The following is a 15,806-nucleotide window of genomic DNA, read 5'->3' on the forward strand; positions in this document are numbered from 1 at the left end:
AAAACGATGTCTTAAGGATGAGATAATAAGTTAGATAGTAAGATAAAAGTAAAGACTACAATTTGAGGAAGAACTAATGATGATCCCAACTCCCTTTTCCTCTCTTTTAAAACACTCATTATTTTAAAATACTTATAGTATTTTTTGCAGTTTTATACTCTTTTGTTCCGTCGTACCATTAGTAAGCAGGAAGTGTTGTCAGCAGTGAACTTAAACCCTAACTTTAGAAGAAATTCCTCAGTAAATAACTGGAAAATAGTGGGACAAGTCACAGGCTGGGTTAAGGGTTGAGAATGATTAGCTACATTTTTATTCACTTTTGCATGCAAACATTTGAAGTCATGTCCAACAATTTATTTTTAGATTGAACAAAGAAACACAGAGGACAACAAGTCAGTTGAATTGTTTTTTATTTGTTTAAAGCACCTCTAAACCATAAGGATGACAACTTGCACTTTGGTTTTCAGGAATATCAGCAAATACACTCGACACATTTGTTTGCGAACATTTTATTCTCACACCTAATACAACCAGACTCTTTAGCCCATCCTGTCATACAGCTCCAGTTTAACAATAGCTTTGCCCTCATCGGACATACATGCCCTCACATCCACCGTCTTGCCTCTGAACACCAGCCCTGAGCCTTTGGCCTCGTAGCGGACAAAGTCGCTGCAGTTCTTGTCGTTGTACATGTAGTTGAACAACTTGCTGTCGACAGCTTTCGATTTATCAAGGACGCCCACGCCGAGCCAGTTCTTGTAGAAGTTGTAGTCGAACGGCACGGAGAACATGATGGCCACAATGCCATCGCAGCGGCGGCTGCGCATGTCAAACAGGTCATAGGTCAGCACACCCGCAGCACCTGATGCTGTGTTGTCATCCTTGGTGAAAGAGCACACCTCTGTCTTAGTGGTGCGCACGGTGGGCTGCGGAGGGCTGTGGGCGAAGCCACTTTCCATGTGAACCCTGAAAGGAAGGAGGGCAGAGGAAACGATCAAAGGTTTATTAATGCTCCTCGATGTAAAAACAGTCAACTGTGCAATATCCTCCTGACTGTTGATGCCATCAGACATTTAACACTGGCACTGCTGGAGGTGGTGCAAGCTCATCAACTGCAGACTCAACAGGACTAATGTTTAAATATCAAAGGACATGCAAATATCATTCTGGCCATTTTTTACACATCAGTAAAAAAATATTGGTTACAATTAAAATGCAGACACAAGAAACCACAAGGATACAAAGTAACAAATGATGGGTGGCAGAAATAACTTGTGTTAAAGAGTGATAGACAGGTCTTTTTGTCTGACTTTTGATAATTTTGCATCACACGGGCATTGAAATTTTAAAAGATAAATGTCTTTTTTTTTGTTTAACTGCAAACAATAAATGCTCTCTTACATAAGCAAAGAAATCAAAAACTTTATGCTGGAGTAAAAGAGAAATAGTTTGGGCTGTGTTACTTTGGGTTGACGAGGCAGTAGGCGGTGGTGATGTTGGTGATTTCCATGGTGATGTTGCGATTGGTGGTAAGAGTGGTGGAGTGGGCCTCTGCATTTTCAGCCATGGTGACGACTGCTCGTAACGGCTACAAGAAAAACAGGTGTGAGCCGTGCAAAGTGCAGCAAAGCTCTGTCATGAAATGTTTTAGCTGTCCTGCTGAAATAAACACTGGAATATGAACTGAAGATGAAGTAAACACGAAACATTACATATAGCCAAAAAGTCACTATTAAATATCTGTATTCACTAATTTCACAAACTGACAAAAACACCTGCAGAAATGAGCACTTACTTCGCGTTAGGTGACACACACAGGATGGCAGAGAGTCCTCTGAAAACAGGTCGGACTTCGATTTGGAGATGAGTTTAAAGTCACGCCCTCTCTGTCACACCTAACACATGAGCTTCAGTTAAGTGGGCGTGCCTTTCTCTTTCTCTCTGCTTTCAATCAAACAGTATGTGATCACTTCACATGTACCTGCGAGTCTGGTAACGAGTGCAGAGTTGCACCCAAAACCTCACGATCCTTAAACCACCTGAACCGGTCTATCTTTGCAGCTGACATGAAATTCTGCTTTTCTTTGGGGGGGGTTTCCACAGTCTGTCTCTTCACAGGAGATTTAACATTCTTGCAACAGTTTCATGATTCATGGACACAAATGAATTCAACACACCCTTTTTTAAAGGTCTGGATGTTTAAATATTTGTTTGTCCTTGATGTTTGAATCCGCAGCCTGTCCCAACATGCAAAAACTGGAAGTGAGAAAGCAGAAAAGTTACCAGCCCAGCAGTTCACATTCAGACATATTATGACTAAAAACACAAAGAGGGATTACAGATTGCTGTGACCCAACAAATAATTGCAGAATGACAATACAAAAGCAGAATTACTGCATAAACATGCAAAAGTACAAATAAGACAAACAATGAGAACCAAATAGAAATGGAGCACAAAGTGACCAAAAAGAAATGGTAAATGACAAAAAAAAAGAGCAACAGGACTATAAATACATGCGGCTTTAGTAAAAACAATTTTTAAAAAAAGTTCCCCGCCCACCCCTGCGGGCAGGCTATCCTTCAAGCTCCTCCACCAGAGGCCTGGGAGCTTGAGGGTCCTGCACAGTATCTTAGATGTTCCTAGGACTGCGCTCTTCTGGACAGAGATCTCCTTTGTTGTTCCTGGGATCTGTTGGAGTCACTCGCCTAGCTTGGGAGTCACTGCACCTAGTGCTCCGATTACCATGTATGTCTTTTCTTAAGTTTTCTACCACAGACAGACAGTGGGGCGGTCACCACTGGTGGGACTACTGGATTTAAGATAGTAAAAGAACCTATCAACTATTTTAAACTAACACTGCAGCGCACCGAGACAAGTGTGACCTAATTAAAGGACAAACTAATAAAAACATTAAAACTAGAACTAAAATATCTGAAAGAAGCACAGATCTATTGAACTGTCAGTAAAACACAGCACAAGCAGAGTTGTGAGGTTCAGTTCAGTGACTTCAAATAGCGAAGGTGAGGCCTATAGCAGGTCTGCTATATGGAAGCGAATGCTAAACTAAAAAATGAGCCTGTTGGAGATTTCAGGAGACACCTTGAGCCCCAGATGTTGCGTTCTTTGAATGACTGATAAGGTGTGACACATGAACATGTAGTGCTTTCACCAGAAAAAAGTTTCATAAATGGTTATTGTTCTATAATAGGAAATCTGTACTAATAGTCTTTTTTTAACGTTCCTATAATCGATATGTATTAGAAGAGTTGTTTTAATGCTGACTTGTATTGAGTTTCTCTGTATGCAGTTGGAGGTTACATAGCTATGTATTTGATTATAATACACAGGAAGGCAGGTGGAAGGCTGATAAATGATAATTGCGTTGCTGCCAGTCTTATTTGTGTGTGTGTGTGTGTGTGTAGCACCATCCTGTGGTCACTGTGTGTATAAAGTCCTGAAGTAAGAAGTTTTTTTAAATGATAATTGATCATGTTTGCAGTGTTCCTGACACTCATTCTATGAACTTTAATGACTTTATACTATATCCATTAATTCATCCACTGGAGGGGGGGGACACACCAGTGTACTCTCATTCCAGTTCAAAGCTAGATCATATAGGAAAGGTGGCAGAAGATCATCCGGTGTAAAATCGTTCCCACTGCACCACGACGCCAACCACAGGAGCTCTGATTCAAACCAGTGTTTCAATTTAAATTTAAATCGGTTACGTCAGGGGTCCCAGTCCCAATCCACGAGGGCCGGTGTCCCTGCAGGTTTTAAATATGTTTATATTGATCCATCACAATTGATTTAAATGGATAAATTACCTTCTCAACATGTCTTGGCGTTCTTCAGAGGCCTGGTAATGAACTAATCATGTGATTCAGGTGTGTTGATCCAGGGTGAGATCTAAAACCTGCAGGGACACCGGCCCTCGTGGACTGGGATTGGGGACCCCTGGGTTAGGTTCACTGACACTTTGGCCTCTTTTTGAAAGAGAGCTGCTGTTCCAGGTTTCTCACACCTGACTGCCACAGCTTAACAGTATTCAGATCTTTGTGTGTAACTTTGTATATAGCCCCAGTAAAAAGTGTCCGTAAAGTGTTTTACTTGTTAGTGGCAGCTAGATGAGGAGTTCTCTACCGTTTTTGTTTATGCGCATTTTTCTCCTGTTTTGTGGCCAGCTGGGAAGTTTATCTGTATTTAGTATTTTTTGGTTTTAACCTAGAAATATGTTTCTTTACTCTCTAAAGAGTCGGGTTATTTGTTGCTTATTTTGGTCTTGGAGACCCTGGCCTTAACTTCTTTCCTTTTTTCTTTTCTTGCCTATTTATGTTAAATAATGTAGTATAATTATAAATACTCCACCGTAATTTGTAAAATAAATTCATTTGACACATGGTTAGGTTTGTTCGGAGGCTCAGTCTATAGTTAGTACTGCCTATACTTTATCTTACACTCACTGTGTCTCCTAGGCTTTTTACATGCAAGAGGCTTGTAAGATAAGTGGGGGCTCGTCCAGGAAATTCCCTGAATCATAGCTCTGTTTTATTTTGAGACCTCCTTTTACTTAACTGCTTATCCACTTCAGGATAAGCAGTTCAGGATCACAAATCTTAGCATCTTCGTGCTTGCCATACTCCCTACCTTACTTCCTTCTACCTACAGTAGGCTCTTGCACACACAGTATGTAAGAGCCTACCAGCATGTTCTTTCACTAGTTCCAAATATGCCATCCCCCTCTCCTCCACCTGTATCTTTGACCAACTGGCACCCTGTTGGTGCCAGCAGTTGTTGTTGCTAACTTGGTCCCTGATCGATCAGGTAATCCCATTCTTGATAATCCAGATGTTTAATTTGGTAAAGATTTTATGCCGATGCTCTGCTTGGTGCAGTGCTCCTCATTTATCAGACTTCAGACCAGCACTAGGAGTACGCTGGTTGATAACCCCTCACCATCTGCAAAGAACCAGTTTTAAATTGCATCTTTAGGCACTTTGTTACTATCTGTCTGTTGGAAAAACACAGCATTTGTTCCAGTTTCTTTGATTGAATCTATGAAAATGTTAAAGATAACAAAGTTTGACAGACAGAAAGTTGTGTTTTTGCATCAACAGGGAAATTCCCAAAGTTCAATAATATCCAGTGAATAATGTTAGAAAAACAGTAAAATAAAGTTTATTTCATTTAAAGAAGAAAATATCTGAAGAAAATCTGCAGACGAATCCATAAAAATTCAAAAATATGTCTCGAGATGATACAGTAACCAGGTTTGGGCAGACCTGCTTATTTCAGCCTCGTGTAGAACAAAGATGAAGACCTTTGAATTACAAAATATATATAGTATGACACATGGATGTAGCCTGCAGCAAGTGTAAATGAAGCATTTTAGATTCCTGAATTTTAACAGGTTTCAGCTACTGGAAGAGCCGTGTTCAAATTATTCAAGGTATGATCTCATGAACCTGAGCAACACACCAACAATAGTGTCCCGGTCTGTCATCGGTATCTGTGTGACTACATAGTTTTGATTTCTTAACTTCTACAATGAAACCAGTGAATAAGTAGGTGTGGACCTGACTAGATACAGACACAATAACCATCACACAGCATTACACATTACTCTGTTTCTAAAAACATCAGCATTTCATTTAAACACAGCAGATTTAAAGTTTCCACACAAAACACTTTACTAGCAGAAGCACAGGAGTGATTTCTAAAGTGCTTAACTTTGAGCTAAGGTAAACCTGACTGGAAGATGATAAAACCAGCAAAAACACTGGTAACACTGGCTCTTAAGATAAGAATGAACTTGTTGAATTCTCATTTTAATACTAACATTAACTCAGTCTGAAGCCCATTGCTTACTCGTGTGTTTGTGAAACAGTAACATGTTTTCATATTAGGAGACTCAGAGTGTGTATTCACTCTATTGCATGAGACACATCAGTCAGCCACAACATTAAAACCACTGACAAGTGAAGCAAGTAACACTGCTTACTGGTGTTAGCTTGTGTACTTGTGTGGTGTTGTTATGCTAACTTAACCGCTTAATGTTTAATTTGTCTTTTAACCGTTTCATGCATGAATTAAGACGACCTCAATCAGGATTTTTTACTTAAGTATTTTTAATCATCTTTAGGCATGAAAAGATGAATAAAAATGCTTAAGAAAAATAACAATAATAACAATAATTACAGTGAAACACGTCACACATCTACAGTAACATTAAATGACCAGTGGGTAGCAGGGTATGCAGTGACACATCAGTGTCCAATGTAGTGGTTTATGTGCAAGTATACCATCAACACTGACACAAATACAAGAACACAGCCTTTGAATAGCTGTAACTGTAGTGACCACTATGTGTGAAAGGGTTAATTCTTATATTTGTTTCTTTTATTCTGTTGTAGGGCTTAAATCATGTTTTTCATGATGTGTTTTAGTGTCTCTTGTGTTTAATGCTAACATCCATCAGGTCACAGGTGTATGGAAGCCCGTTTCTGCCACAAAAAAACAACAACAAAAAAAGCATCTATAACTTGAAATTTCAACTTATTAACTCGAAATTTTGAGAAAAGTAGCTCGAAATTTTGACTTACTTTACTCAAAATTTCGAGTTAACTCGAAATCTTACTGAAATGTTGCTCTGTAGCTGATTGTGTCTTATTTTAAGTGTAATGAGATAATTTTGCTGAGAAATAAGACAAATATACTTGGTAAGATTTTGAGTTATTGCAGTCCAGGCGACCGTTCCAAGGTTAGCACTGGATTATGTTTAAGCCACATGGTAAATGGCCGAATTTTCAGAAAGATGTTTCGCAGCGATGCGGACGCTGTACTGGTCCATTGTGGTGAAGAGAGAGCTGAGTGTAAAAGCGAAGCTCTCAATTTACCAGTCGATCTACGTCCCTACCCTCACTTATGGCCACGAGCTGTGGGTAGTGACCGAAAGAATGAGATCGCTGATACAAACGGCGGAAATGGGCTTCCTCCGAAGGGTGGCTGGCCATTCTGGAGGGGCTCAGAGTAGAGCGGCTGCTCCTCCATATCAAAAGGAGCCAGTTGAGGTGGTTCGGGCATCTGACAAGAATGCCTCCTGGGCGCCTCTGGGCGTTTTCCGGGCATGTCCCACTGGGAGGAGGCCCCGGGGTCTGCAGACCCAGGACACGCTGGAGAGATTATATCTCTTGGCTGGCTTGAGAACGCCTTGGTGTTCCCCCAGAGAAGCTAGAGGAGATGGCTGGTGAGAGGAAGGTCTGAACTTCTCTGCTTGGGCTGCTGCCCCCACGACCCAGCCCCGGATAAGCGGAAGAAGATGGATGGATGGATGTTACCATTCAAATTACGTATCAAATTATCTCTTTCTGACTGAACATCTCTTGGCCGGAAAGCCGCAGTCAGTCCAAGGCTTCACAGGTCTTCTGACCTTTGATGTTGATACTAATACTGTGGCTTACTCCCACAGGTTTCTGAGTGTGAATGGTTGTCTCTCTGTGTCAGTACTCTGACTGGCCACCTGGCTGGAGTGCTACATATTTACACCGACGCTGGCTGTGTTAAAGCTACACCACAGCTACAGCACTTGACAAATGTGTTTGATCTCTTTCTGACTGAACATCTCTTGGCTAGAAAACCGCATTCAGTCCAAGGCTTCACAGGTCTTCTGACTCCATGTTTTGATGTTGTACTAATACTGTGGCTTACTCCCACATCTCAGACCGAAATATAGGGGCCGTAGGCTACAATTACCGCCAGTTTTTGTTGTGTCTTGGGATTTGTTCACACGAATAATAAACATATTATTGCTATACAACTACTAGAACAATAAAAACAGCACCACCACCAACAATTTGTACTGCAACCAGTGGAAACAAAACATGAGGTTTACATGCATAACCACAACCTGAAATATTCTCCAGCAAATGCCTCTACATGTGGGCGGGCCTTAAAGGTCATTTCTGAGGAAACATGGCTCCAGCGGTGATGGACCCCAGGTGAGTCTTCGCTTCTATCCATTTGTTGTAATTGGTCACTCTGGTGTAAACACCGGGACGCAGCTCTTTGGCGCAGCCGTCGCCCCAGCTGATTATTCCAAACAGGAAGAGCCTGCTTCCGACTTCGCACACCAGAGGGCCTCCTGAGTCTCCCTGCGGGGGAAGAAAAGACAAGCAGCGCTGAAGGAAACTGACAAACCGACCTCTGGAATCAAAGTCGAGACCAGACGTGTGCAAATACCTCGCAGGCATCCTGACTCCAGTCGGGACGAGCGGCACAAAACATGTTATCAGTAATCATGTTATCGTAATAATCCTTCCCTCGGCACACGTTGTCGGCGAGGAGGTTCACCTGAGCCTCTTTTAGGTATTGAGACCTGTACCACAAAGCTGGAGAGAAGAGGAGTGTTAAAGCCCTGAAGGGTGAACATAATTATAATTATGTGCTGCAGTTACAGAAATTAGGCATTTTAAATGAGCCTCTGTTTCCTTCACTTGTTCTGCTACACTGATAGCTGGTGACTTGTCTTTGTAAGGCTTCCAATAATATTCCCATAACAAAAGAAAAATGAGCACAAAGTTCAGAGTGTGTCAATGATTCCCGACTTTGTAGCCGGTGTGCAAACATTCAGTGGACAGATCAGCTCAACTTGAAACAGCACAAAAGTTATTATTGGATCGAACACATAAATCTGCAAGTAGTTAATGTTCGATTTGCTTCAGGCTTCACTTACAGGTGTAATATTTTAGTGTAGACATACTTGATATACGTTTGTTTCTGTCAGATGTAAGAACAATGCTCAGAGGACTCTCCTCACCGTGACTTTCTTTCCCATATCCGGCAATGTCACAGGTGAATCCTGGCTGCAGGCTCTGCTGAGGTGGCGGCAGGCAGACCGTCCTCACAGCGCTGCTCTCCTTAGCACATTTACCAAGTTTGGTCTTCAGCTTCACCAGAGCTGCAAGACAATTATCAACAATCACACCTTTGATTGAATTACAGCTTTAAGAAAAAGGTCTCTGAAATTCAAGAGAATTCTAAAATCTTATTGCAGAATGACTAAATTTGTCAGGTAACTAGATCCTAAAATCCATCTAATGTGGGATGCTGGTTTAAGATTCTTCTTAGGGTCCGAGCGTTTCCATAGTAAAGTAAATGAAGCCACAAGGGGTCACCAAAGTGCTGCACGTTTGATTTTGGCAGAGTTTTTACACCAGATGTTCTTCCTAACACAACCCCAATTGGAATTTATGTCTCAGGCAGGAATCAAACTTTTAACCATTTGAGACACTTGATCACATGATTCCCTTTGAGCAGCACTTGCTGAGAGTATGGAGGAAGAACTCCCTTTTAATGGGAAATGATCTGAAGCAGTATCAGCCTCGGTGTTAAGCAGCCAAGTATTATTTTAAAAAGACATTAACCCCTAAACCAATTTTTAAAAAAAGGATGAGTGTCTCTTTGTTGAGATTTCATTAACTGATAGAGGCAAACAGACTAAAATCGGAACATTCTTTTCAAGTTTTTTGAGAAAAACCCCCCCAGCACGTATTGCTATAAATATATATTTTTTCCATATTTTAAATTATAGTCAAAGATAAGTGTTATTTCTAACTGTCGAAACTTCTATTTGGTGGATTGACTGTTTTGGCACCTGACAGTAAAATGCACAGAACAACAGCTGGGGTGGAAGTGGGTTGCAAAGCAGCTTGCAGATGCATTGCAACTGTGGGCAGTGAGGCTGGAGTAACGCTCTGCTTGATTAAAAACTTAGTTTCAAAAGATGTTTTAATTTGTGTGTTCACACCAATATCGTTGTTGAAGTTCCCCTCATTATTATCAAACCCTTCGTGGATGAAGATTTTTTCCACCCTGAATTTTTGCTCCACGCTCGGGTTGCTCTCGTTCAGGGCGTTTTTCCCCAGGGTGACGGTGAAGCGCTCTGCTATGGTGTTATTTCTGAAACACAAATTCACAAAACAAGTCCAGTCACAGCTATTTCTCAGCACCTGCTGCATTTCCAGTAAATGATCTCACTTCCTACCCGTCGGGGAAGCAGTGGGCAGCTGTGAGGACCCAGCAGGCGGAGATCAGACTGCCCCCGCAGCGGAAAACTTTCTCTTTGGATTTAGGGCGCCAAAATATGGCAGCGATCCACGGGTGGGATTCCACAGTGGCAACTGTTCCGCCAACGATCTTCAGCTGCTTTCTTCTGGTGCGCTGGCCACATGTCGTCATCTCTGCAACTGGAAAATGAAAAAAAGTTTAAAAGTGTCGCCGAGAGAAGCGAGGAATGGGATTCACAGGCGTTAGTGAGGACTCACCGTGCTCTGGCTGGGTGGGGACAGGTGAAGCCACAGGTGGAACTATAAGACAGAAATGGTTTTTTTTAATGCTAAAGATTTGATTTTCCCAGAACATTTAACCCTTTAAATTCTGGGTTATTTTTTAAATTCTCATTGGAGATTTTTTATATACTCTAAGTCTCAAAGTCTCCAGCACCAGAGCAGAGTGAGACTTAAAGAACTGCTGAGAAAATATATTTATGCCCTTCTAAACAAAATAAGAGATTATTTAGCTTTTTTTCTTTGCCAATTTTCCAGAATTCAGTTACATTTTCATCTGCATTTGGAAAAACCCCTATACTTTGAATCCATGGTGGATTTTGGACTTTTATTCTCCCTCCTGGTCCCCATAAATTTGGCTCCTTTTGCTCCAGTGACTGATGCACCATCAATGAAAAATGCTTCACTGACTTTAATAACAGTCCTATCAGAGAACACACTTACGTGGCTTGAAATTGCAAAGCGGCATGTCGCAGTATTCCCACACCAGCTGCAGGTTTTTCCAAACGTTACACCACGGACGACGTCTGTAGTGAAGATTTCTGAATAAAAAAAATAAAAAACAAACCATCCAAGTAAACAAACAGTCCAGCCTGACGAACATATGCAAATGGTTGGAGTATAAATGATGGAATCTGGCCATGAAAGACCTGAAAACATTTTCTAACCGTCTCTGCTAACACTGACAGGTTTGATATGAGCACTGTCTCTGATTGCTGAGACTAGTTGGTCACAAAACTGGAATCTGTAGCATGAACTGTAATGTTTGGTGTTTAGATTATTCGATTAAAGATTATGGTTGATGAACGCCTGAATTAAAAGAGCCGGACTGCTAGAACAGCTGAAGATAAAGTGCTGTGGTTTTTACACTCGCTTAAAAATATGAAGGAGCCCAGCTGATTAGTGGGAGACACTGATATTTTTTTTCTTCCAACTATCCAACATTTTGCAAAAGGAATGTGAAACTTCAAAGATCCAAACTCAGACCTGCAGTAGTTGTGCTTCCCGGCGTTGATGTCCAAATGCAGGTACTGCCTCCTGGTCTCCTCGTCCCACTGCAAACATGTTTGTCCGCTGACTGTTTTAGATGCTGTGCCTTTGTAGTACAGTCCCACTCCCTCATAGCAGTGACTCGCTTTTACTGAAGTAACAGTATGACAGGTGAGGGCGATTAGAAAATCTGAAAACTATCAGTAACGTTTGGTTTGCTGTTGAGCTGCTCACCTGTTTCACAATGTGTGCCTTCAAAGCCATCAGTGCAGCGACAGAACAGGTGTGCACCAGAAATCAGCGCTGGGACCGAGGTGCCGCCGTTGAGACAAATCTCACCTACAAAATAAGACGAAAGCTGACGACACTTTTGAGACCCACATCGACAGCATATTTTATGATTATGAAATGTGGCTGGAAAATAAGAGGTCATATAATACAAGGTATAGCAGTAAGACTGACAGGCCAGTTCATTAGAAGAAAGAAGAAATATCTAATCAGCCAATCACAGCAGTTTCACCGCCTACCTGACCACGTCCATCCCTTTATAACCACAGTGTGCCCATCTTATAACGAGTGCCTCCAGGGGGATAAGTAGCCATATCACAATCCTCAGATCGAGTAGATAAAATTTGGGATGTGGTGGAACAGGAAATTTGCACCATGATGATATCATGTCGACATGGACTAAATCTCTGAGGAATGTTTTTAGCGCTTTGTTGAATCTTTGTCAGCAAAAATGAAGGAAGTTCTGACGGCAAATGGGAGTCTGGACCCTGGGCTGGACCCTAACCCTAACCTGACTCAGTAACATCCAGGTCACGCACTATCTCTCTGATACGTGAGTAAGCGGTGAACCAGCCACAAGTAATCTGGAACAGCCTGTCTGGTTATTCCCAGGTGAGTACAGGTGAAGCTGCTGTATGCTCCAAACCACAGGAACGACCCAGTGACTCACATTAGGTGACTCACCTTTCAGCACTCTATTTATGGGTCAAATGATCATTTTATTTCTGCTGCTGCGTGATTTTATTTATTTTAGTTCGTTTGTTTTTTTGATGGGGGGGAGGCTCAGTGATTGCTTTTGTTAATTATTTTAAAGCTACTGTTTCATTTGTTTTCAGTCCAGTCTTTGTAGCTGACAATGTTTGCTGTTGTTTGTTAAGCCCCTTAAGCCACTGACCTACATTCACATTCTTCCTGTCATACAGTCATGGATTGGCCTCCCACAGAGCCCAGAATGCAACATTACTGAAGCAGTGTGGGATCATGAAACAGACGGCAGCCAACAGCCACACAAAAGCACTGAATCTCCTACATTAAGCTTGGAGAGCTAATTCAGTTCAGGCTGTGCTGAGGAAAACAAGAAGTCACATCAAATATTGACTTTCAAGCTGGCAAAATATAAATAAATACAGGTGGCTCAAGACTTTTGCACAGTATTGTAGGTAATCATAGGAGCAGCACTTTGTGCTTCCACCTGGAATGAAGTGTGCTGTCTAAATACAGCTTTGCTTATTTGCTGCCAAAGTAAATTACACATTTCATGCTCAGGAGATGAATAAAAGCGTCTCACCTGAACGCTGAGAGGACGAGGAGAACGAAGACGAGGAAGAGGAGGAGTGGGGGGAAAAAGCTAACTCACGCCTTCTCCTTTCATCCAGCAGGCCCTGAAAACATTTTAAAAAGTTAAATAAAGCCTCGTGAAAGAAGACTAACATAAAATTGGAGTTAATAAAAAAATAAAAACAGATAAAAATAATTGTCCTCACAGCCTGAGCTGCTGACAGGAAGGCCAGCGCGCAGAGGAAAAAGCTTCTCATTGTTTTCATGATGCTTCTCGGCTCGGTTTGAAGGCTTTGCATGAGCGTGCTTGCAGAGTGGCAGCCTCCTCGGGGTTTATTCTGTTCAGTGGAGGGAGGAGTCCTGATTGGCTGACAGCTGGCTGGCTGACCCACTAGATGTAGAGTGAAGAAATAGCTGTTTACAGTACATGTGAATGAGTCATCACTGGTAATCCACACCATCAGTTTTCAGGGAGCATATCAGTATCTGTGGTATGTCAGCCAGTCTAGAACTGCAGGTGTTTACATGCTGAAGGTAACTATAATTGGATTTAAATGAATCAGGATGTTTGATTAAATAAAACATGTTCATATTTGTCTGAATATCACATTTCTGCACTGTGTTTGCTTCCATACAGCATAATCTGTTGGGAAACTCACACTACTGATGTACCAAGAAATGGTTTGGGGATTTTAGTGGGTGTGGTCTGACACAAATATGTATATATGTGTATACAGTGCTGTGCTAAAGTCTTGAGTCAACCCTCATTTCTTTACATTTTGCTTCCAAGGAACAAAAACTGGGAGAAAAAGGCTGACTATGCCAAACTACACAAGAACTGGACTGAAACCTGTGGCAGCAGGTTTTATGGAGTGATGACTCTAAATCTGACATTTCTTGGTTTACAAAAAAAAAGTAAAATTTGTAAGGATGAGGTCAGAAGAGAAGTACAACAGTGTGAAACCTGTTCAACATGGTGTAGACTCTGTCATGGGTTGATTTCAGCCAGTGGTGTTTTAGAGCTTGATGGGATGATTAACAAAAACCACCAACGTCCCAAGAAGAGCTTTAAATGTCCTTCAAGAAGCCTGGAGAACTATTCCTGAAGACTACGAATTTATTTGGTGGTTCATTGGTCAAACAGGTCGTGTTTTATAGTTTATTTGTTGTTGTCTCTTTTCATTCTGGTTGCAGACCACAGGCCTGCTGTATTTAGCAAGACCTGAAACTAGAAAATGTCCAAATTCGCCCCATGTTACAAAGTTAGACTTAAACCTGCACTACCTCTGACGCCCAGCAGGGGGCTATACCCGTTTTTCAAAAAAAAAAAAAAAAAAAGTCAGATTTCACGGTGCTCTATCTCAATTTAAAATAAATGATAGCATCAAATTTTACTTGAGTACCATCACTACAAAGTGATTTACAAAAACACAGTGGCGGGCTCTGTACCAAGCTGCAAAACTGGATCATACACAACTAAAGTGGCCTTGAGCTAGTTTGTCACTGAGTCATTTACAGCATTGACTTCATTGTCACAGCTTCTCTAAAGTATATAAGTTAAAATAACATGTGTATTTGCGCAGAAGCTAATTTATAACAAATAAATATATACGCATTTTTGCTATTAAATTTAATAATTTGCTTTTAAACCTTAAGTTAAAATAACTCGATATATATATAAACAGTACTGACATTAATTGTATGTGATTGGCCTGTTTTTGTAGTGAAGTCACTGGATGTCGCTGTTGCTCCATAAACGCCAGAACTCATTTATCCTGACTGGACCTGAAGGGGCTCTGTGCGCGCTAACGGTGCACGTTAACGAGCATCACTTTCCTGCCTTCAGGTGACATGAAGATGCAGGTGACTGTGGTCTCTTGAATGTCCCTCATATGTAAACGAAAGCAAACTGAAGAAGAATGAGAAAAGCAGGAAAGCAAATATGTACATTAGGATCCCGGAAGTCGCCTCGTTTGGATCCTGTTGGGCTGATGTTGCCTTCAGGGACTCGAGGTAATCGCTACAACTCTTATTGAGACAGAGGAGCTAATTAAAGATTCTATTAATTTAGGAAAATCCTGATTTTAATTACATATCGCAATAATAAACAATAATTTGATTGATACCGTATTAAATGTGCATTTTTATCCAGAATGGTTTTACATGTTTTATCCGTTAAATGTTATTGAATATCTTTTATTTTACTTTGTGATATTCGGTTGGTTTTCTCTTATTTTATCTACATATATTTCTATTTATATTTGTTAGCATATAAAACCCTTATTGTTTTATTGTTTATTTGGTATTATTAATGTGCCTTTAATTCGTTAATACTGAATCTATTTATTTGTTTGTTTACTTGTTTTGTGGCATTTTTTTAGCTAACGTGCTTGTAATGCATTCGTGGATATTCGGATAATTTCCATGTTTCCCATTTCCAATTCTCTCAGTGTTTAACCACAAAACTTTTCATTATTATTTTATTCATTTTTTAAAATAACTTTTTAAATAAAGTATTTTATTCATTTGTTCAGTTTGCTATGAAACGGCTTATAAAAGAGTTTGTCTTCTCGTGTCTGTCCTACAAAAACTCTTCTTTTTGGGAGGTTTACTAAATGTTTGGGAATTTTCCATGAAATTATAAGAAAAAAATCCATATTGCAATATTCCTACGAAAATGCATACACGGATATTACAGCATCTCCCTGTTTCTTCATAAAGCAGCTTAGCTTCTTTATTTAAGATTTAAGTTGAAGTGTAGGTTATTTTATTCCACTTTATTGTGCTTGGGTTTCTTCGAGGGGGCTTTATACGTGGCTTTAGCTTCCTCCCAGTTTTGCACAGGCTGATTTTTACTCTGGATTTATGTATCATTTACTTTCACAAATATTCATACTTGTTTTTAG

At 40.7% G+C, this 15,806-nt stretch overlaps 2 protein-coding genes across 2 annotated transcripts; both read right to left on the minus strand.

The window, feature by feature from the left end:
- Window positions 1–393: 393 nt before the first annotated feature.
- On the minus strand, window positions 394–1,864 carry LOC146703659 (uncharacterized). Its single transcript, XM_085467275.1, has 3 exons — window positions 1,796–1,864; window positions 1,464–1,588; window positions 394–966 (listed from the first exon to the last, which is right to left on the minus strand). The coding sequence occupies exons 2-3, from the start codon at window positions 1,565–1,567 to the stop codon at window positions 540–542; spliced, it is 531 nt and encodes a 176-aa protein (XP_085323401.1). The 5' UTR covers window positions 1,568–1,588; window positions 1,796–1,864; the 3' UTR covers window positions 394–539.
- Window positions 1,865–5,156: 3,292 nt separating this feature from the next.
- On the minus strand, window positions 5,157–13,233 carry plaub (plasminogen activator, urokinase b). The gene is made up of 11 exons (XM_085466979.1): window positions 13,107–13,233; window positions 12,911–13,004; window positions 11,569–11,673; window positions 11,332–11,485; window positions 10,789–10,886; window positions 10,324–10,365; window positions 10,044–10,245; window positions 9,807–9,958; window positions 8,817–8,957; window positions 8,240–8,388; window positions 5,157–8,151 (listed from the first exon to the last, which is right to left on the minus strand). The coding sequence occupies exons 1-11, from the start codon at window positions 13,197–13,199 to the stop codon at window positions 7,957–7,959; spliced, it is 1,425 nt and encodes a 474-aa protein (XP_085323105.1). The 5' UTR covers window positions 13,200–13,233; the 3' UTR covers window positions 5,157–7,956.
- Window positions 13,234–15,806: the final 2,573 nt, after the last annotated feature.

The sequence above is a fragment of the Copadichromis virginalis genome, linkage group LG8 (assembly GCF_057382275.1).
Source record: "Copadichromis virginalis isolate Kocher_CV1m ecotype Utaka linkage group LG8, C_Virginalis_male_GT1.1, whole genome shotgun sequence".
NCBI lineage: Eukaryota > Metazoa > Chordata > Actinopteri > Cichliformes > Cichlidae > Copadichromis > Copadichromis virginalis.